Raw genomic sequence first — 22394 nt, 5'->3', positions numbered from 1 at the left:
ATGCAGGAAATAGCTGCCCAGCTTTGATATTTCACTACTGTAACATTTGAAGATGTAGAGTAGGCCGTGTCTTGATGTTTTGACTAGTCTGTTCTCCACTGTCCAGCAGAGTGAGAAGTCACCAACCTCAAGGTTAATGAATAAGACACATCTCCAAAACCCATGAGTAGGTTCAAGTTCTGATAGTTTTAACCAGCTCTCCCCTGGAGAAGAATGTGGATTAAATGCCTAACGAGCCATTTGCTGCAGACCACAGCAAGTCACCAGCACTGGCTCTAGAGTTTTGTATGAGAGAAAGGACTGTGCACAAACTAAATGCATTTGATAGCGAATACTGCAATCAGCTGCACCATTACGCACTCTTCTCGTGCTCATCCTTCCGCATGTAAAGAGGGTTTAACTAGATGATGCATAGAAAGGGAAAAACGCCTTCTGCCTTATTTTTTTCCTGACTACAAGAAGAGTCCTTTCCTATTTGGGGTATACTTAAGTAGTAAACAGAGCTGGTAAGAAAGGAATGTTACAATCTTTCTGCTTCCAGAAGATCAGGTGTGATGTTTTGAATTGACAAACATGGGAGTAACACTTACACTCATCACAGAAACTGTTTCCGCAGCAGGGGATAATAACTGCATCCACCATGATTTCTTTACAAATGAAACATAACAGCTCTTCTGGAACACGATTGTCTAAGGAGGAGGAGAGGGAGGAAGAGGACGGCTCCTCAGGTAGAAAGGGATGCTTCTCCTTCTTTCCTCTGGCATACGCTTCCCTGGAGGGGGGTGGGGAAGGAAAAAGAAAAAAAGTTACAGATGGGTAAAGGAGAACTTTCCCAAACTTTTCATTTTATCCAGTGAAGACAGTAGGTGGCATTCTCACTCCAAATTAGCCTTCAAAAATGCAGGCATTTAGTTTAAAATACTTTCCTATAGCCAGAGCACTAGAAAAGGGAGGGGAGAACAATTTTCCTTCTGCAGAGCTCTTCCCTTCATTGGATCAACTAAGAAATTAGCTCAGACTACAGAAATCATTTTCTGACAGCTAGAGACCGGGTGAAATGAATCCCACGTCTCCTTTCACCAGAGGGTGAATGTGAATCGCAGGCTCAGGATAAAGTCAGTCTCCGCCTAATCATGTTTTATAAATGGCGGAAATCTATGTTACAGCTTCTGCAAAAGGAGATGCATGACAGAAAAACAGAGGTGCTCCCAAGTGCATTTTAAAACAGCCACCCTTGTCAGCACACACCAGTGTTTTCTTAGCTTACAGCAACAGGAAAACATCCCTCTGCTTCACACATGGGATTGGGCAAACGGCAGAGGGGGAGGGGATCTCAGTCCAACAGCTGTTTGTTAAATTCTGCAAGAAGCCTTACAAAGACAAAACAGGAGCAGAAGGAGCTTTCAAAAAGAATGATGCCACCGTAAACACGACAGAGATGTTTTGCAGAAATAGGGGTTCTTAGCATACCAAAAGCTTACCCAGCGTTCAGGGGCCTGAACAGCAGGACTGCCCCATTTTAATATTAGAAATCATCACAGATTTTAAGGTGAAGATACAACGACAGTGCTTCTTCCCCCATAATTACAGATGCTGGCCAGCTCGGTGGCGTTGCCACTCAGACATGGACACTTGGCTTCCCTCCTTCACTTTTTGGTCAGACCAGCTAATTCCATACTCACGCATTAATAATTGGGATGGCATATCTTCCAGTCGGTGTCAGCATCGCACCCTTCATATTGGGATCTTCCACCTCCACCATGAAACTCCTGGGAATTCCCGTGCTCTTTCGAAGTCTGCGAACAGACTGAAAATTACTGTCCTGTTAAGAAAAGAAATGCAGACATATCTCAAGACCCACACTTAAAATGGCATTTCAACCACTATTTTAAGCAGCAAAAGCTTTAATCCTCTCCTTTTAGCTAGCCCAAGGGCTGCTCGACTGAAATACTCTTTTTCCCAAATGAATACAGCCAGCATGCTCCAAAGGCCCGAGCAGTGTTCTGAGCTCAGTTGATATTCTTTGGCTTAACTTCAGGGTCCTGAAGGGTGAAATATCCCTCAGCTCACCGTCCCCTCAGAGGAGAGGCACAAACCCCCTCCTCCTCCAAAGGGCAGTTCAGAGGGAGAGCTGAATGCAGGGCTCTGGATCGGCCACTGGGGAAACTGATATTCCCCATCTACACACGAAGGTTGAATTCGGAGCTGATGCCCGTGCGTTCAGTGAGTAACCTTAAATGGCATGAATACTCACCCAGAGACTTGTGTAATTATAACATGCAAATATTCAATAGTTGGGGCCAAGAGAAATGTCATTTTTTCCTACAAAATACTAAAAAATGCAAACTGTCATTAAAAAGAGTTAAGACCAAAAAAACCCTTGCAGTAACAATGAAGTATATAAAATATGCATTAAAGTTCACCGAGAAAGATCTATGGACATATGTAATGTCTGTGACCTCAAAGAAAGAAAATTTCCCATTGAAATCTCCAGCTTTCCCTGGAATTTTGAAGGGCTTTGCACCACTGCCATACAACCTCTGTATTTCAGCCCAAGAGAAACAATTCCTCATAGGGGGTCCATGTAATTGCTGTGTAACTGCCAAGGTAAAACAATTAAAAACCAAGTGTCACCAGAAGCCCCCCACAATCTTACCCCATTTGTTGGACAGTTCTTTATATAGTGGCCAGGTTTTCCGCAGCGAAAGCAAACATAGGATGGTGGAGGTGTAGCCAGGGGTTTCTTCACGTAACTAAAAGGGTTTGGGGAGAAAAAGAAAATGGTATGCATGCATCTCTCTTGTTCCAACAACCATCTCTGCAATGTCTCCACAGTCTTCACAGAACAGACAGGACTTTGCCAACACTTACTTGACTGGATCGTACTGACAGCAAGACTGGGTCATCATGGCTTGTATTTTATCTTCTTCGGAAGCGTTGGCTTCAGCCAGACTGCCGGTCTGTTTAACGGGTAATTATGGGACACGCACATTAGAAGCCCATTTAACTCCCCAGACAAAGACTCACCCAACCCTGTAAAAGGCAGCCCGGCAGGAGCTGGGGTTGCACAAAAGCAACTGCTTGTGTGAGCCAGAGCTGTCCCAGAGATGTTCTGGGGAGCCCTTACGCCATCACACGGTGTCTCTGGGCCTGTGAACCTGCTTGGAAGGAGCATTTTTGGGCACTCAAATCCTGAGGCTCTGTTTGTACCTTACAGAAAGACTTGTGTAACCAGCCCAAATGTCTTCCAAGTGGACTGAAGCTATGTGTAGAAAGAATTACATTATCTACTAGTTTTAAACGGATTCTTGAGCTCCAGAGTATTGGAAGGAGAAAATCTCCACTGTACATTCAATTGAGACAGATGTGTGCAAGTATCAGTGTTTATATTTTGCAGCGTTAAAAAGACATACAACTTATGAGTTGGGGAAGTTGCTTTTGCTTGCTGAAATTCAGCTTCAGACACAGAAGCATTGAGAGGAATCAAGATTTTTATAACTCCTCAGCAAGACAAAAGATTCTTTGCAGTAGAAATTTGTCCATCATGCGCTGTAGGCAGCCCAAACTGCATGTCCCCTGCACTTGGCCAGTTTCTCACATTGTAGAGTCAAACTTCACATGAGTTTACAGAACCAAGGACGTGTTTAGGGACAGCACTAACAGAGACCAGTTTCTTCTGGTGACTACTTTCCAAAGTAACCGTTGGGTTTTTTTCCCCAAATGTACACAATTTAATTCTGCAGTGGGAGAGGGAAGAAGAGAGTGGGAAGAGATCTCTCTCTCTTGGAAAGGAACGCCAGCCTTTATTTTCAGAAGAAAGAACTAGCTCCTCTGCATTAGGCCCCGCCTCCTCTATTCTTTAAGACGAGTAATTGAATTGGCTCGCACTTTGCCTTTTCACAAAGTGCAGCCACTAGTGCTTTCCCAGACAAAGTCACACATTGTTGAGAAGAAAACACAAGCAGTTCCATAGCAAACCCTGGCATTACAACACCTTCAGAAGGTCACCTCTGCTAACACACTGCACTCACACATTGGTATATTCCCGCAAACAATGAGGCACATTTACACAATTTACACAGTCTGCGTTCAAACAAATTAGGTTGTGTTGTCCGCTCTCCACAGACTACAAGTTATGAAACTGTGCAGCTTTCCGAGAGTGGATCTATAACTGCAGTGACTAGAAACCAACAGTAGCCACGCAATTGCCCGTGCTACAGAAACGTTTCTATTTTGGCTGGTGCAAGCCCCCCCTGAAATGTCCATGACTTGCAGCCAGTTAAATTCTTCTGCGAAAATTATGTCAGTCTCCAACACAAAATTAACAAGAGGTCTGAGAAACAGTAAACAGCTCCTGAAGTGCTGCTGCTTTGTGTCTTGAAGGTGAGCTATAGCGCAACATTACGTTGAGGGACTCCCCTGCTATCTTCCCAAACTGGGAACTACTCTTTACGGGACACTATGGAAATATATACACACATCTTAAAGTTAAAACCAATACTGTAAATGATTAAAAAGTAAGTTTTATTCCCATTATAACAGTTACCCAGTTATACATCACCGTACAAGATTTAAACATATGAAGCAAGTGGGATTTTTTGTTGGGGGTGGGTGGGTGGTGTGTTTAAGCCTTTGACAAGAATAGACACATACCTTAATGAGCTGGGCCAGAGGAATGGCTGCAGAAGAGTCCTCAATCTGTTCACAAAAAATTAAACACATATTCAAGTTGTACAATCAAAACATAGCAGAAGTTAACCTCTACTGCAGTCTGAAAGTCTGCACTATAACCTCCGTGTGTCATGGAAAGAGTCATTTCCAACGGAATGTAATTGTACTGGTTCAAAACAAAGTCCAAAGCTATGACCGCTTCAGAGGGCCTACGTGGTTCATGAGAAGCAGCTAAACTCAGTCTGCTGGGGTTTAGATATTTGCATTTGCAGACAAACTGTGAAACTAAACCATTTCATCGGATAAAGGGGAAAGATCAAATGCACAACTTTGGAATACCACTTTGGGTACCAACAACATTTAAACTCACAGCAATCTGATAGAGACCTTCATGTACTCAGAGGGGGCCAAACAACATCACTTCAGTCATACAGCTTTAGGAACAAATACTCAAGTATTTCAGGACACGGGAAGGATTCTTAGCTGCACAGAACTGTCCTCAAAACCTAGGGGATATGTTGATTTTGGGATTTCTAGGAACCACCAAGTCAAAAGTAAGAAAAAGTACCAAGTGGCACAACAACGGTTTCTCAGTGCGTTTTGACAACATCTTCCAAAACTGTTAGGCAAAGAAAGTACTTATAAACAAAAGCTAAGTGATACAATGCGAAAATGGCAAAAAATACGCTCCAAACAATTTTAATTGCAAGAAACCAAGAACACACGACAGCCTATACAAACACACCAGCTCTAGACAGAGAGGTGTAGAACACAGCACCAATTGAATTGTGCAAACCTTGAACCTACATGACCTAGAAACTATCCTACATTATCTGTATAACACAAAGTCATCCAGGAAATATTCCAGCATATTCAGTATGAAACACAATGCCTCACTAGGCACAAATACCAATATTCACATTAGAACTGTGCAAATGATGGCATTACTCAGTGTTCACTGTGCTGTGAATCAAACACAGGGTCTCTACAACATACACTATGTCTCACAGCAAAACAGATTAACTTCATGTTTGGGAGATTAATAGGAGGCTACATTGTTTAGAATGACGTGCAATGTGTAGGAAAAAAGTGTGAGATTGTGTTTGTACATACTGCTCTGGATGTTCCACTCGCTGGCTCGGTTGGAGTTCTAGAAGAAGAAATAAAGGGGATGAGAACTTAGAACAAAGCACTTGCACCCAGCCAAAAGCAGTGAAAGCAGATTCTGAAACCTAAACTTCAAGACATTCTGTTCTGATAGTGTGCTGCATGTGGAAATGTATTTGTACGCATAAATCAAATCCCAGATCCCATTTGTAGTTTGTCAGCAATTACTGTAAGACTTACAGCTCTAGAACACAACAGTGCCAGAGGAAGTCCTCAGACATTTTGTCTCTGCTGTGTAAGTATCAAAACGATGAAGTCTGTGCTACAGCTTTGTGCTCTTAAACAATCAACCATCACATTAGCGACTGTTGCCCTTTCCTCTAGAGCCAGGATGCAAAAAAGCCAGATTGGAGGCATAAGAATACCTGCCATACCCCACCCCGCCTCCCCCAAATGCAAGACACAGTCAAACACTGACAAACAGACTCTTCTGAGATGGGAACATGCGTATCTGTCTTTCCTATAAAAGCACGAGAAAGAAGATCGATGCAAGCCGAGTGCCTCTCTAAACTAATCTCCACAGAAAAGGCTAAGAGACTGCAACCCCTGACAGAGACTGCAGTGCTTTACGGGTACTTACATAACTGGTGTTTTGCTGGTAGTTTTAACTCCTCTAACAGGGACTCTTCTAACAATTACCGAGGAGTTCTTAGGAATGAGAGCATTGGCATCTGTGTATTCTGAAAACAACACCAATACAGAAGAAAACATGAGTCAGTTTGTAAGAATATTAAGATGTAATTACATAGCACTTGAGAGAATCCCTTCACAGACAGGAAAGCAAAATTTTATATCAAGCACCAGCAGCAAAACCTTTTCCACTCTTTTCAAACAGTTTGGATGCCAGCAGCAAAATGGTCTCAGAGGTCCCTAAAGGAGAGTGTGCTCATGCATGAGGTTCTTTCCTGACCTGCCCTAAGTTGCTTTTGCTTCTGCTGGGCTACAAACCCAAGAGATCTGTGGAGAGAAACAAACCACAGCAAAGTCTCACCCGCATAAACCAGATTCGAAAGTCTGACCAGCTTGCCCTGCAACTAAGCAGGCACTTGGCTAAAGCACGAAAACTCTGCCCCGTTGCTTTCCGAGCTGTTCACTAAAAACCATTCCCCCGTGCCGCGAGTGCTGGGGACTGACAGAACACAGAAGGAGCCGCCATCTCTCTGCTCCTCGGAGCTTCATCCATCGACAGCCACACTGACAGCTGCTCAGCGCTGTACCCTCACATGGAAATGGGACTGGCAGGGCTAGAGTTTGGATCACAGAAACCGGAGGGGGTTTTGAGCTTGCTTTCACAGGCAGGGCAGAACGGGCTCCAACTAAAGGGGTCTCTCCTCTCTTAAGCTAGTCATCCAGTTTGAATAAGGCAAAGGGACGTGAATTCTTTCAATTCACTTTTTGCAGAGCAGAGAGACTCAAATCAATTACAAAGACAAGCCTTCTGAAAAGCCTTTTGAAACCAGTGTGTGCCTGAGGGTCTCCATGCTTTGCCATGGCTTACACCGTGTCCCTCTTTTGAAGAGGAGGAGCTACCTGAGACACTCGGACTGAGTAGGCCTCAAATGTGAAGATCTCTCCATGAGTAAGCTTCAAACTTAAAGACGTCTCCATGAGAAGGGTTTATATATTGTACTTACACAAGCTGGATAGGACTAAATGTTTTAAAGCGCCATCAGCAGCCATTCCCTGTCACCTGCCTCCAGTCCTAACTACTAAAAGCCCTCACCTCTGGAGGCCAAATCAGAACGATGGCCCGAAAGCCAAAGTTGCTGTGAAAGTACTACTAATGACAGAACCCGAAGCTTTTACAGAAGTCATGCCCTGAAACCAACGCCTAGAGCTCTGCTCAAATGGGGAATCTCACCATCACGCAGCCACCTGTCAAGACAGGCCTGCGCCGGGACTTTCTGATGTCGGAGGAGCTCAAACACCACTGAGGCTGACAAGCAACGGGGACGTGATGCCAGCGGCAGCTCTGGAAGCCCAAAGCAGCTGTTTCCACCTGCTGAGCGGAGTCATACAGAGTGCTCTTTCTGGTCCAGATCACAAACCACTGGACTGAGATTTCAGAGGCACAGGATAAGCAACAGTGGCCTCACAAAAAGGCAGGAGTTTGCTAGGCCTGTGCCCCGCTGAGGGTTGTGCTGGGTCTGCAGAAGATTGCAGGTGGCAGCACCTCTCCGCGAGGGAGGCTGTGTGTATGAGGACAGCAACCAGTGCGCTTATTCGCCAGTTCTGCAAGCCTGCAGAGGTCAGCTGGGACATGCACAACAGGTGTATGAGGCAAAAAGGGAAGGGGGTCCTCTTTTTGTATTTTGTGGCAATTCTTTGACCATTAGAAGAGAACCATTGACATCTGCCTTCTGAACACACTGTCCTTGCATGCAGAGATATATATAGAGAGAGATGCATGCTTGTTTTCCATCCACTGGTGAAGTGCACAGGGAGGAGACCTCCAGCCATCTAACAGCAGACTGATAGAAAAATGAATTCCCCTTACAGGTCAATCAGTACGCATTTAAATGGATCAGCTGAAAACTGAAGAGTGACAATAACCTGGTGAGGTAAAGGCTTTATTTGCACAGGGCACGTATCACGGCACATATCTGTGGGGGGGACTTGAAGTATCCTCCCACTAGCTTGGTCACCGAGGCAGAGAATTTGTGGAAGAGGGTTTACAAACAGCGGAGTACGCTGCCGAGGTAGTTCTGTGCAGGGACCTGGCACCTGTTGGCTTTGATACATTTGATTTTCCTTCACCTCAACTCATTGAGTTCATTTTGGTGATGAAATTGGTGTCAATGATGAAATCTGGTGAAGTCAAACAATGTCGACTTAAAAGTTAACTTTTTTGTTTTTAAATAGGAAAGGACTAAAACCGGAGCATTATTCCTGAAGTCCTTGGAAATTTCTGTTTGCTCTTTAACAGCTGCCAGCTTAGCCTAACAGCTCTCAGACAAAACTGGCATCTGCCAGCAGGAACCTGTTCCCCGCAGGCAGCAGCATCCCCTAGCAGAGCCTTGGCAGGTACCAGGAGCTGCGAAGCAGTGTCACTCTGCCTGGCCACGACTCCACATCTGCAGGCTGAGCAGTGACATCACACTCAAGAGGGCTACTTTTGACAGTTCTCCAAGCAGAGCTCCAACAGAAATGTTCAACAAACCTGGAGCCAACACCATCGTTGATTCCTACTCCCTCCTAGCACAAAGCTTGTTTTACTGCCAGTGATGGCCAGTAAGTGGCTACAGGGGGGGCTTCGGCAAGCACTACCCATTGCACATCGAGCAGGAAGTCTTCTACGCCCAGCTCCCTGTCTCACAAACAGATCGGAACGGCTCTGTGAGGTCCCCACAAACGCCACAGCCACCGACGGTGGCCGAATCGCACGGTCCCTTCCCAACCCACCAAATTGCTGGCGCCGGTTCCGCGTACGCCGGCGGGTCAGGCCCCGGGCTGACTCACGGCACGTGGGGACAAGCCCCAGAGAGCAGCGTGTGGTCCCGCAGGCCGCGGGCGCCGCCAGCCGGGCAGTGCCCGAGGCCCCGCGCCCGCCGCCCCCACGCACCTTCTCCGGTCTCGGCGTTGGTGACCCGCAGATCACAGTTGGCCGCCTTCAGCTTCTGGCGGCCCATGATCTCGCGCTTCAGGTTGCCGACGGAGATGTGGAGGCCGCTGAAGGTGACCGTGTCGCGGCGCAGCTGGGAGAAGAACTGGTAATGGACGCACGGCATGGCTGGTCCTGGCGACGCCTGCTCCTGACAGCGTCTGCCGTGCGCGGCAGGTGGTATCTGCCAGCCCCTGGCCCCCGCCCCTGCAAAGCCTCCAGCCCGGGACCCTCAGCGATGGAGCTGGGCTGCGGCGGCAGCGCCCACCCGGCTCCTCCTGGCAGCCCGGGCCAGCAGATGGGCGATGGGAGAGGCCCCGCGGCCCCGGCTCAGCCTCCGCTCCCTCTCTCACGGGCAGCGCTCCCAGGCTCGCTGTGGCGAATCGGGTGCTGCTGCCCCAGCGATCCACCGAGGGGCTTCCTGGCCACCAGCAGCACAGACTGCGACCTGCCACCACCACTGCCACGGCAACGAGTCGCCACAGACGGCCACGGCACTGCCACGCCCACCCCGCGGCATTATGACCCGGCCCATGGTGACACAAGGCCGGTGTTCTGCCACCCCCGGGGCTGTCCCTGCCTGGAGTTCTGCCACCCCCATGGCCTGTGGTGTCCCCCCTGTCACTGTCCAGGCCTTCACCACGCAGCATCAGCTCCCTCCCGCCAGCCCCTAGGCCTGTGGGGTCCCTCCCAACAGCCCCGTGCCCGTCAGGGCCCGACCTCCTGTCCCCCCCAGGCTGTCACCACCCGCTGTCCCCTCCTGCCAGCAGCCCCCAGGGCAAGGCAGCCTGGGGCAGAGGCAGCGGGCTTTGCCCTGTGGCCTCGGCTGCCGGAGCTGCCGGGCGGGGACGGGAGGGGACGTCTCAGGGTGCCGAGCCAGGCCCCACGTCCCCTCTGCCGCCGCCCCGCTCCCCGCTGACGGGGCAGCCCCTTGTTCCCCGCCGGGGCCGGGGCCGGTCGGGGCCGGTCGCTCTAAAGGGGCCGCCGCGGCGCCTTTCTCCGGGTCTGTCACCGCCGATGCGAAGCCGGGGCCGGTCCAGCGGCGCGGGCCGGGCCCGGGAGCGGCGGCGGCGCTGCCCGTGGCCGTGGCGCCGGCGGCCCGGGGCGGCCGGAGCCGCGGGGCCGGTGAGTCGGGGCCGGGGGCGCGGCCGAGGCGGGCGGCGGGGCCCGGGCGGCGGCGGCCCCGCGGCGGGAGGGGCCGGGGCGGGCGGCGCGGGGCGGCCCCGCCGCGCTTCGGGCCTTTGTGGCCGGGGGGGGGCGGCCGCGGTGGGAGCTGGCGCGGTACCGGCACGGGCGGCAGCTCCCCCCGGGTCGCCTGAGGAGGGACCCGCCGGCGCCTCCTGACCCGCCGGGACTCGGCTTCTGCCTTGGAGTAAGGAGGAGAGCGGGAGGGAACAGCGAACCCGGCTGCCGAGGCCGGGCTGGGGGGTTCCAGGGGCCTTCGGCACGAAAGGCAGCGGCCCCGGGAGAGGTTTGCCCGCAGCGCGGCAGCGCGGCCTGGAGCGCTGAGAGAGGGGAGGCAGCGGAGTGAGGTGTGACCGCAGGGGCTGGAGGTTTATCGACAGGCTCACTTGGGGGTCCATGTCTCCCTGTGCCTCACTGCTCAGACCTAAACGGCTGAGGTGGAAAACCGGAGTTTAAAAGTTGATATGTCACCATTGGATTGTTGAGTGCTCATTAAACTCTCGCTCCAGTGGCTAGAAGCTGTCCTACAGCTTCTACTAACCTGCCACTTGACAGGATGTTTTCCTCTCTCAGCACTTATCCCCAGACACACCCCAAAGCCCTGTTTCCAGTTCCCCAACACCACTTCTGAAAGTGAGCCTAACACAGAATTGCAAAGCTTTTGACTTGACCGAAGTGAGTGTAATTGTTCTTAAATAATTTGCTTATTCAAGTAGGCAGTGAACGCTATAAAAATGCGGGATTGACGAACAGCTTAAATGGTTTGTGATCTTTCTGTGCAGTGCTGCCTTATTCTGGTCTTCCGTGATGGCCAGAGCTCTGAAGCAGGGAGTCGTTAAGGTTTGGTACCCACATGCTTTACTGGAAACAGGGCTTAAGTTCCCCTGGTTAGACTCTGTCTTGAAAACCAACCTTTGACATCCGATCCAGTTTCTTCATTCAGTACTTTAAGGTTGGTACCAAACGAGTTTGTTCAAGAGGCTTTGGCATCTTGGGATTTTTTTGTTGGTTTGTTTATAAAAAGCAAGCCTTGCAACTTTTTTTCTTGGGGCTCTGATGAAACGTGTCTGTAATGGTGGTTTTTTTTAAGTTACTTTGAGTCACTTGGTAACTAGGGATGGAGGAGTGTTTCCTCTCTGGCAGAACAATGCTGTGCTGCTGGACATGGGGCCTGTTTCTGCTGAAATTGGGGCATTTATGTTTAGTAACGATTTTGCCAGTAGTTTGGCCAGCAATAGTTTTGGGCCTCCTACTGGAGAATCGATTTGAGATCTGGGTTTTCCTGAAAGCTGATTTATGTATTTTTTGTGACCAGGTTGTCTGCATTCTAATTGACTGCTCAACTTTGGTCTCCCTCTTCTGGGATCACACCTGCATAGCCTTCATACTGAATTGTTGATTAATTCCCCTGCCCCTGCAGAAGCAATACTATCAAGAGAAGTTGTGGAAAACTGCTGCGGGCGGAGGAAGCAAGCAGCCGATTCAATGTGAATGATAGAGCAAGCTTCAACTTTATTGAAAGAAGTCACCCCTTATATAAGCACTCTACAATAACCATGCATACTACTCACAAATCTATTGGATACATGTAAAAGGCTACATTATAATATCCCAGCCCCTTGTGGCATTTCAGGTATGTCACAACATCTTCCCTCTTCTGGCCTGCCTCCTTTCCCAAGGTTGTTTTACCATCAAGGCCATTGTGTACCTCAGTTTCTCTCTTTGTTAACATAACAGTCTGTTGTTAGCATAACTGTACCCTGGTTATTTCCTCTGTTTACCTCAGGTGGCTGTGACCAGCTCCTGCAGAGACCCATGGCCTTGCTCTCTGCAAGCCGTTCTCCAACAGAAAACCACTTATTGCTTTGCTTAGAACTGCTTCTTGCTGTCTTGGTAACAATAACTTGATGGGGTGGCTTAAGCAGCTTCTGCATGAACAGAAGTTACAAACTGCTGAGTGGAACTCAGCATGAGAACGCATGAGGACGCTGCAACAAAAGCAGATTTTCTTTCAAATGTTCTTAACTCTTTACTCTTCTCCTTGATCCTTGAGGTGGTTAAAAAAAGCTCCGATACCATGGTGGTATTCATCACTTAAAAGCCAAACTAAAGTCAAACATGAAAAGTAATTCTCAAGTGCAATTTTCTCTCACTGTGGAAAAATCTGTATAAACCCTTTTAATCTTTGTACATTTAGAATTCTATTAGCCTTTTGTTCTATTGTTTATTTCAGAAAAAAAAAAAAAAAACAACCAAAAAACCAACCCAAAAAACCAAACCAACACCACAAACACAAAACCCACCCTAATTTGCTTTAAATTTCTCCTCAGTTTCTGTTCCAGGCTGAGGCTGGCCTCTGCCATTGCCTTCCATGAAGAGGCCTTGTGCAGGAGCCCCCAGTGCTGGAACCCCTGAAGCCCAGCAGACAAGGTGCCAGTTTATTACGTTGCTGTTGCTCAGCTTTGAAAGCAGCAGAGTTTGAACAACTCGGGTCACATCCCGATTTGCCAGGACGCGTAGAACCTCCTGTTTGGTCTGCGCTGGCAGCACTAATGACAAATAATGCATTCTGTTTGAGAGCTGGTGAAAAATACAGAAATATTTCTAAGATGCAGACAGCTGATGGATTGTGGCTGTGTGCTTCCAGCTCTGGTAGATTTATATGATGATTTAACCCTTCAGGATGCTTTGCTGTTTACTCCCAAGCTTCACTTGCCTCCTTTTAGCTGCGTCTTGGAGCAGGGGAGCTCTGTGGATTAAGGGGTTGTCTGGGGGCCAGCTTGTGGCCAGTTTCTAGTGATTTACCTAATTCTAGTGAAAATGGTGAAAGACTCGGGTAATTATGCTTAGTGTATAGATGCATTTTGTGGCCTTAAGCCACAATAAAAGCCTAGAGCTTTTACTCTCGGAAGTAATTCTTAGTCTGTAGAGCTGAGCTGTATTTTTTGACCTTTCCTTCAGGTCAGCTGTGCACAGTCCGATTACTCCAGGTAGTAGTTTATCCTGGGACACGGCCGTTGGGCCGTGGGACCACCTTAGCTTGCTGTATGTGGCCTGTGTGCTCAGCAAGCAGTAAATAAGAAGCAAGATGTTGGATTTTGCATTTATCAGGTAGCTTCAGCTGTACCGGTGTCCTGTACATCGAATTTCAGTGATTGAGTTTTATTTGCCCTTCTGTTGTTTCTCCTTTCATGAAGAAACCACTGGCCTGCCCTGTCACACACTTGCTTCCTTGGAAATTCCTGTCTTAATTATTGACAATTAGCTATTTAGAGTACTTAAACTGAATCTGTTGCTTCCCAGTTCTTTTAGCCCACGGTTGGGATGTGCATCAAGACAGCTTTCTGGCTTACTTCCAGTCTGGCTGCAGCTTTTCATGGGGCAAAGAGGTTGCTGGTAATTGGTCATCAGATTTCCTTTCCCACTTTGAAAAAGTTGCTCTTCGAGGCACTGTGTGCATTAGCTTCTTCTTCCAGAAAGCAATTTATGAAACGACTTGGGTCTAGTGATAGAAAATCCCACTGGGCAATAAGATTGCTTCAGATCCTGTATTAGTGTTGCCAGATTTATTTTTTTTAATTGCAGGGGAGCAGAGTTTTGAATAATCATGAAGGCATTTGCATAGAACTTATTTTTATCCCAGACAGCAGTGGTCTGTGTAAAACCATGAGGAGCCAGACAATTGTCACTATTAAACATCTGTGTCCACATCAATTTTGTACGGCCTGATTATTGCTGGGTGATTTCTTGGAGCTGTGGCATGATAATTTTATAGTTGGTGAGCTTTACATACGGTGACAAACAGAGCAACGATCCTGTGCTTTAAATTCTTAGGGGGGAGAGGGGCAGGGCTGGGCTGTCTCAGCTGTAGCCAAAAGAGAATCCCTAAAGTGGACGCAGTCTTAAAAAAATAATTAATAAAGCATTCCCCTGAACAGGACAGGTTGTTTTGCAGTGTTGTGTTGCCAAGCAGGTTTGCCTTTCCACAGGCTTCTCCCTTGAACTTCAAGGTCCAGCCGTATATTTCTGTGAAGTTTGGGTTGAAAAGGGTTATCCCCGGGGCTTTGGTTGTGCTGTACAGGCATGGCCCCCTGAATTTCTTTCTTGGTTTCTTACCTGTGCTGAGAGATTAGAAAAGTATTTCCCTGTTCAAAGCTTTTGCTTTCTGTCTTTTCCTTTTGCTGGGGCCTGGATTCATGTTATTCAGTCTACCTTCTAATTTATGTTTCATGTAATTGTTCACTTTGCCGGTCTTGGTGTTTCTGGTTCTACTAAATAAGCTGTCTGGATAGTCAAGGCAGGGAGATTCGCAACCTTGAGAAAATAATATCAAAAAAGCCCAAACACCTAATCTGAAAAGAATGCTTAGGGCATTCTTTTACTACCAGTATAGTAAATGACTGCTGTCAGCAAAGTCTGGGCGAGAGTGTGGGCTGTACTCGTGCAGGTGTGTACGTCCAGGTTCTTCCGCTCTCTGCCGCAGCACTACCATTTCCTAGCCATTGTTCTTGTCCTTTCTGCCCCTCCCTGCAGCCATTCTAAACTACTTCCTCTAATCCACTGGCATTAATGGCACAATCTGAGATGAGTAGAAGTGCCACTGGCAATATCTAAAGAAAGCAGACTCTGTTGCATAGACATCTCTTACTTCTGTAAACACCAAACGATGCCTAAGAACTGGTGTTACAACGGCTGTTGTGATAGAGGTAACATCCAGCAAACCAAGATGGCAGAAAAAAATTAGGAAATACCCCTTCAGTCTTCTTTTGTAATCCTCCACCAGGGAATGTTCCCCACAGGATATTTCTTAGCACTTGAAGCACGCTTTACTGAAAGGGTCCTGGTCGTGAGTTCTGAGTGTAGCTATGTGTTATGGTGCGGTTGGACAGAAATGTGTATTTAGAAAACTAAACCAATTACATTTTATTAAATAAATGAATAACATTGTTCTTTGCCTTCCAGTCTGCAGAAGCACGGACAGTCACAACAGTCTGACCCGGCTGAACACGCTGGAGAACTGCACTTGCAAATCTTGCTGATGTTTAAAACCAAGCCTGAAGATTTCCGTGAGCTCAGCTTTCCTAAACTGACTATGGTTATAAACTAGTTGCTTCTTTTTTGTGTGCGTGGCCTGACGAGTTTAAAGGGACTTTTCCCAACCTCACTGCGAGTGGAGGAACTCCTCTGTTTTTTAACTCGGCGCTGGTCATTCTTGAGATGGTTCACCTGCAGGAGATCGGCCTCTGTAACCTGATGGACGTTACTCGAGGCTCTGTGCGGATTGAGAAGAACAATGAATCATGTGACTTGTCCACGATGGGCTGGTCAAGGATTTTAGATTCTGTAGAAGATAATTACATCGTGGCCAACAAGGATGACAAAGAAGAGTGTGGAGATGTGTGTCCAGGAGCCGTGAGAGGGAAGAGCAACCGTGCACCTACTGTGATAAATGGCATTTTCAGTGAACGCTGCTGGACCCACGATGGCTGTCAGAGAGGTGAGTCTGGGGCGTGGTGCATGTCAGCTGTGGTTTTGCTGTCAGTTTTTAACCTGTCAGACCTATTGGTGGGATAATAGGTGCCTATTAACCTGCTACCTTTAAGCACAGCTTCCTAAAAGCAAGGCTCAAAATTAACATGATTCAGGTGAAGAGAGGGCCTATGGGTTGGGGCTGTTTTATCAGTTTTCACCTATGTGAATAAAGTATGCAAGAATGTCGTCTTTGGTTTCTTTGCCACGTTAGGGACTGCCTAAAGCTCACAAGTGTAACTGACTCTGGGTGTATCTGGTACCTTGTGTCACATTTAAGGTGGTATTAGTATCTCTGCTGAGGTTTTGGTAAGGGATTAAAAGTCCAGACTGACTGAAAGGCTGCTGCAGGCAGCAACAGAACAGGAGAGAAAAGTCTGATGGAAGAAGCCCAACTCTGTACAGGTGCAATTCCATTTTGACCGAAGCATTACTGGTGTAGGAAGGTGTAAGGCCTGTGGGTGAGTGAGCAATGCTTGCACAGAGCAAGAAGCTGGAAGCCAAGTCAGAGCTGAAGGGAAAAGGAGAAGGAGGAGAGAGGACCTGGGTGGGGATTGCCCGCAGCAGGAGTCCCGGGGAGGGTGAAATACCTGGGCTTTGACCTGGGGTTTTGTTCAGGGGAGAAGGTATGGTCAGAAATTTAGCTGCTGCTGCTGCAACCCCTGAACTCCAGTTCTTCAACTGTATTAGCATGCCTCTTTTTAGCTGTGCTTTTGGAGCAGGGGGAGTAGCTCTGTGGATTAAGGGGTTGTCTGGGGGCCAGCTTGTGGCCAATTTCTAGTGAAAAGCAAATTTGTTCAGTTAAGGCCAACTCATGTTACATTTTGGGTCGGAAGGGAGAGAATATGTAGTCTTTTTGGGTCTAGCCTGATGCTGTTACGGCAGCCAAGTGTGTTCCGAAGGTTTTGTACTTTTGCAGCTGACATTTTTATAACATTTTGTACATACATACTTAGTTTTATTGCCGTAAAAATGTAGTTCTTGGTTCAGTGCAATGTGTTCATGCAGAGAGTGTCTTTGCTGAAGAATGCAGACAACAAAGACGCTGGAAATGCCGTGTCCTAGACCTCAGTCTAGATCTGCCAAAGATGATTTTCATATTTTGCATTTTTTTCCACGTTTATTTTTAATGTAATAAGAATGCTATATGTCTCTCAGTCCACTTGTGGAAGGAACAATTCCCTCTGAAACAGGATTTCCTGCCAATTGTCCTTGCATTCTTCTCTGTTTATACCCCATTTGAAGCAGTCTGATGTTTTTGACAATCTAATTGTAAAGGTGGGCTCAGCCTTTTACTTGCATATTGCGTCATCTGGAGGTGGAGTAAGGTAATAGGAAAAAAAAAGTGGAACAGGCAAATAGAAGTGACCAGGAAAATGATCTGCAGTATCGGACAGGCCCTTAGTGAATCCCGAAGGGCTGCATTCCTGGAATATGAAGATGGATATCTGAAATATAGGCTTTGTTCCCTAGAGGATATGATGAAATTCAAGTTCTCCTGTTCCCCCTGAATGAAACCTTTGTAGGAGTCTGTAAACTTCTTGATCTTGGGAGTTGACTACCAGAAAATTTGAGTTATTAAGACTGTGAGCCATTTCGGGTTGGTAGGTGGACTTTTTCTTTAATCTATTATCTTGCTTTATGCGATAAAAGCAGAAGCTGTGTCTCTCAATTAGTGCAATCTAGAATTTGTTGCACAATATTAACCTCATGAAAAGGAAGTGGGAAGTATAGGAAAGCATTTGGGCCACTTGAAGAGGATGCCCATCTATAAGAAGGATGGAAGGATGATCCGGGAAATTACAGGCCTGTCAGCTTGATGTCGGTACCCAGGAAGCTGATGGAGCAGCTCAACCTGAATACCATCACACACCACATGCGGGACACCCAGATGCTCAGGCCCAGTCAGCATGGGTTTAGGAAAGGCAGGTCCTGCCTGACAAACCTGATCTCCTTCTACGAAGGGCGACCTGTTTACTGGATGAGGGAAAGGCTGTGGATGGAGTTTACCTTGACTGTAGAAAGGCCTTTGACACCGTTTCCCACAGCATTCTCCTGGCGAAACCGGCTGCTCGAGGCTTGGATGGGCACACGCTTTGCTGAGTCAAAAACTGGCTGGCTGGCCGGGCCCAAAGAGTGGTGGTGAAGGGAGTTAAATCCAGTTGGCAGCCAGTCACGAGTGGTGTCCCCCAGGGCTGAACACAGTAGCCCTTGGTAAGCTTTCACAGAGCAGTCAGGGCAAGCAGGATTATTAAGCAATATTCAGGAGTCGATATAAGTTGCTATAAGTAAAGAAGTTGCAAAGCAGGTGATCATTTCCTTGTATCACCTCCTTGCTTTATTTCCCTTAGAAGGCTGTTGCAGTGTTGTGGTAAGGCATTAGCTGTCTTTTTCTACCTGCCAATCCACAGACATGTGGCGCTCAGATCAGAGCTAACCCTTGCAGGAGGTTAAAACCTTCGCGGGAACAAAAGCACAAACGGCAATATGGTGGTTGCTATTTGCTCAATTTTATTAACCGTGCAATCGCTTTATATACGCCTTTCTGCACATCGCGAGGTCTTTAGTTCCCTGTTCTTCCCGTACATCGCGAGATCTCTCATGCGCCTCTATTGTTCCCGTACATCGCGAGATCTTCCGAGCACATAATACAAAAAATCGCAGCGAGCCTTTCTGAGGCTGAAGCAGATGAAGAGGAAAAGGCAAACCCAGATCTCACAGCGAGGGAAGACGCTGGAATTGTTGATGAAGATACAACAGCAGTACAGCGTCAGAGTCCTGAAGTTCCTGGGGAGCTCAAATGGGCGGAGTCAGGAGAAAGTCTCCTTGAGGAAGACAAGGAGCGGGATGCAAGCAGCAGGGGAACAATGGGGAGGATCTCAGGCCATCGGAAAGCAGCGTGTTGGAAGTGAGGACAGTGATGAGGAGGGTCCTGAGAGTGACGAGGGGAGCGGGGAGTACAGCCCCTCTGCACGGCTGTGGGATGCAGAATGCATTTCCTTTATTTTAACAGAAGGTTTTGGTTCTGTTTCTATTGCTTTCAGTTCACTGCAGTGCATCTAAGATAGTCTTGTGTGGCATAAACAATTGGAATGCTGCTGCTTGATGCTCTGCTGGGTTACTCTGACCATCTTGTGTGTTGCTTTTGTTTTGGTTTGCGTTCAGAATTAATGTGCTGTTGGTTTGCATTCAGTAATGTGCTGTTCATTGAATAATGCTGAGGCCTTCAAAGACGTTTGCTTCTGGAACCCCTCTCTTGTGTGAAAGAAACTTCAGTTTAGGCACTTTCACCACTAGACTCAGATGAGTGGAGCAAGGACTACTGAAGAAGAACGAACCTTAAAAACCTAGAGGACAGAATCTTATGCTCTATTGATGGAGTGTGTCAAGCTAGTAATCTGGTCCTGAGCTGGCCTAAGACAATAGTGTGGTTCTTTATTAGCACAGTTCCTGTGTGCTTCCATCCAGCACACACGGTTTCATGGCTCTGGGCTTGCACAGAGATCCTCCATCCAGTACAGACAGATAGTCCGAATGGTAAGTAGGTAACAGCGTTTGCTTCTTAGTCCAGTCCTGCATCATCTCTGCTGCCAGGAGACTACCTGAGATTCAGGGATGGTGCAGGTCAAGGAAGGACAGGAAAAATCATTGAATCCTAAAAATTACAGCTAGGAACGACTTCCTAAATTGCATAGAGATTTGTCCCCATCTACCTGGGGGTTATTGAGGTAAATTTTATAGCAAATAAAGAATTGTCAAGAAACCAAGTGTAGAGCAATGAAAGAATTGGTTTTCAGTCCTTTCTTGTGCCTCCAAGGGTCCTTCTCAGGGCGGTGTTGAGAGGAGACCGACAGGCACTGTTCTGGTTTTGTCCCGAGGAGACCCATCTGAGAGGATTTCTCCTAACCGGTGCTGTCATTAGCAGTGCAGAACTAATTTATCGGAGAAAATTGCATATGCAGAAGAAAGCAAAAGGTGCAGAGTGCTCCTCCGGGGTTGTTCGGTTGCAGGATGGGTCTGGGCAGATCACAACGGGTGTTCTGTCAGAAGCGTGGGATTACCTGGGGTGGGCTCCTGCTGTGTGTTTTCTGATCTCGCTGTGCTCTTTGGGACAAGGAGATACTGCCAGTCCCAAGAGAGAGAATTGTTGTCAGCGGTGTTTGTCACCCTGCCCTGGGCTCTGTGTTTCGAAAGATTGTCAGGTCTGTTTTGTCAGATGTATGACCTGACTGTGAAACATCATAATCACTGCATTTACAGAGCAGAAAATACTTCTCCACTTATTTTTAGATAAGCATAGGTCTTCAGCCACTTAAGTTGAGGAACTGAGGAATCATCAGAACTGTAGCTGAGAGCTTAACATAGACATTTTTTTAAAAAACAAAGTGTTCATAGAACAATAACAATTTTATGTCTATAAAACAATATTGTTGCTCCTGTGGTGAAACCCCCTGAGACTGCCTGACAAAAGCAATCTCACCGCTTGTGAAAATGTGGAAGATTGCTGCTCTGTGGTTCAGTAGATGCCCCTGCATGAATTTTCCGTTGGATTTTTAATGGTTGTCTCCATTTGGTTTTAATCTACCTAAAATAAAATTATTGCTGGTGAAGATTGACGTGGCTCCAATCGGGTCTGCCCTAACATTTCAAATTTTGAACCAAGCTGAGGCAGCTGGATGACTTCTGCTCCCCTTTCGCCTTTTAATGGCTTCTCTTTCTGGCTTCGTCTTCTGTAACTTTGTGATAGTTCTTGAAGATTGCAGTCAGTCCAGGCGGAAACAGCAACGGCAGCTGGACGTGGTGATCACGTGAATTCCGAACCTGATGATTCCTGTACAGGTGTGGAAGAAGAGGTTGTAGCAAGCGGGGAGTATGATGCCAGTGAAGGTGAGTTGGCTGTTGAGTAGGGATGAAATCTGATTCATCGGAAGTGTTTTTATAGAAGTGCTTGCCCTTTCCCTTTCCTTTTTACTCTATCAAATCCTGCATGTGCTCTTTTCTGTCCTAACTTGTATAAAATCGGGTGGTGACTAGCTGGCTTCTGTAGTCCTGTGTAGTTAACCTGTATTACAGTAAATAACTGCTTTGTTGACAGTTATAATGGTCCTAGGTAAAGAATGAAGGCCATGAAAAAACTGGCTGCCAGTCAAGAAAACAGCTGTGGGAGGCAGGAGTCTAATGAGTTTCCCTTTGCTTCCAGGTAGCGCGGGGGCTCGTGGGGAGGTGCATTGCCGGGGCAGGCAGGGTGGGACTGGCAGATGAGGAGGGAAGCTGAGCTGCAGCCTCCATCTCCGTGCTGTGCCCCGTTTGTCTCTCATCTCCCGGTGAGCAGTTGGCCTGATTGGCAGTGAGGAACCTTCAGCTTGTCTTGGTTCCCTCCAAGAACGTTTCTGATCCCTGCAGCCCAAGCTGTTCATTGCTGGGAGCCGTACTGGAAGGTCACCTTAAGCTTCCACTCCCCAGCAGCAGCGAGTCTGAAAAGTGAAGAAACCCACAGGTTAAAGCTGACTTCAGTCTGCACTGCTGCTCTTCCATTTCCTTCTGCCATCCTCTAAGGGTCTAACAGCTGGCAGGAACAGGCCCTCTCTATTGTTTTTACACTGCTAGTTATGCCCGGTCTTGTACTTTGTCACATTAATCCAGGGTATTCTAAGGTTTTTTTTCTGGTCAGCTGGGAGCCTTTTGACCTCCTTCCTCTATGTAGCCTAAGAGCAGAGTCTTGTAAGGTGTGTTGTCTTCCGTCTGGAGTGTGTATACAGGAGGCTGGAGGTTCCTCTCGTCTCTGGTCTGTCAGGTCTTGTCTTTTTCCTCAGTAATTCTTCCTCAGATGAAACTGCTTCTGCCTTAGTCTTATCAGCTGACTGCAGACAGCTGTCGATACCGTTTAGTTTCAAAGCCTGGTGGTTTTCATGTGCTGGTCTTCACAGGGATCTGTGTTTCTGATGCAGAGCCCAAGGTAGAGACCATGTAGTTCCTGGGCAGCCCGACTTCCGTGGCAATTGTCCCTCCGGATCTGGGTTGAAACGTGGTTGCTTTGTAGGCAGGTGGTCTTTGGAAAGACCCAAATCTCCTAGTTGTTACCTTCTCAGGTTCCACGGTGCCTCATTTGGAATACTTTAATGCTGAAACAACCTCACGGTTGCCGTTATCATTCTGCCCAAGGCAAGACCTCACTTTACAGAAGGGAATACTTTGCAAGCAGCAGCCAGAGTAAATTAACTGCTCTTTCTGCTAATGAAGC

General features: G+C 47.5%; 1 protein-coding gene and 1 pseudogene across 1 annotated transcript; one reads left to right on the top strand and one right to left on the bottom strand.

Annotated features, from left to right (window-relative positions):
- Positions 1-352: 352 nt before the first annotated feature.
- Positions 353-9566, bottom strand: LOC141963262 (E3 ubiquitin-protein ligase RBBP6-like). Its single transcript, XM_074912444.1, has 5 exons — positions 9401-9566; positions 6419-6518; positions 5785-5821; positions 4654-4698; positions 353-400 (listed from the first exon to the last, which is right to left on the bottom strand). The coding sequence occupies exons 1-5, from the start codon at positions 9564-9566 to the stop codon at positions 353-355; spliced, it is 396 nt and encodes a 131-aa protein (XP_074768545.1).
- A 5724-nt stretch (positions 9567-15290) lies between these two features.
- On the top strand, positions 15291-21060 carry LOC141963261 (insulin receptor-like; annotated as a pseudogene).
- The last annotated feature ends 1334 nt before the right edge of the window (positions 21061-22394 follow it).

The sequence above is a fragment of the Athene noctua genome, chromosome 8, assembly GCF_965140245.1.
Source record: "Athene noctua chromosome 8, bAthNoc1.hap1.1, whole genome shotgun sequence".
NCBI lineage: Eukaryota > Metazoa > Chordata > Aves > Strigiformes > Strigidae > Athene > Athene noctua.
Note: the sequence above shows the minus strand (reverse complement) of the source record. Positions and strands in the feature narration are given on the sequence as shown.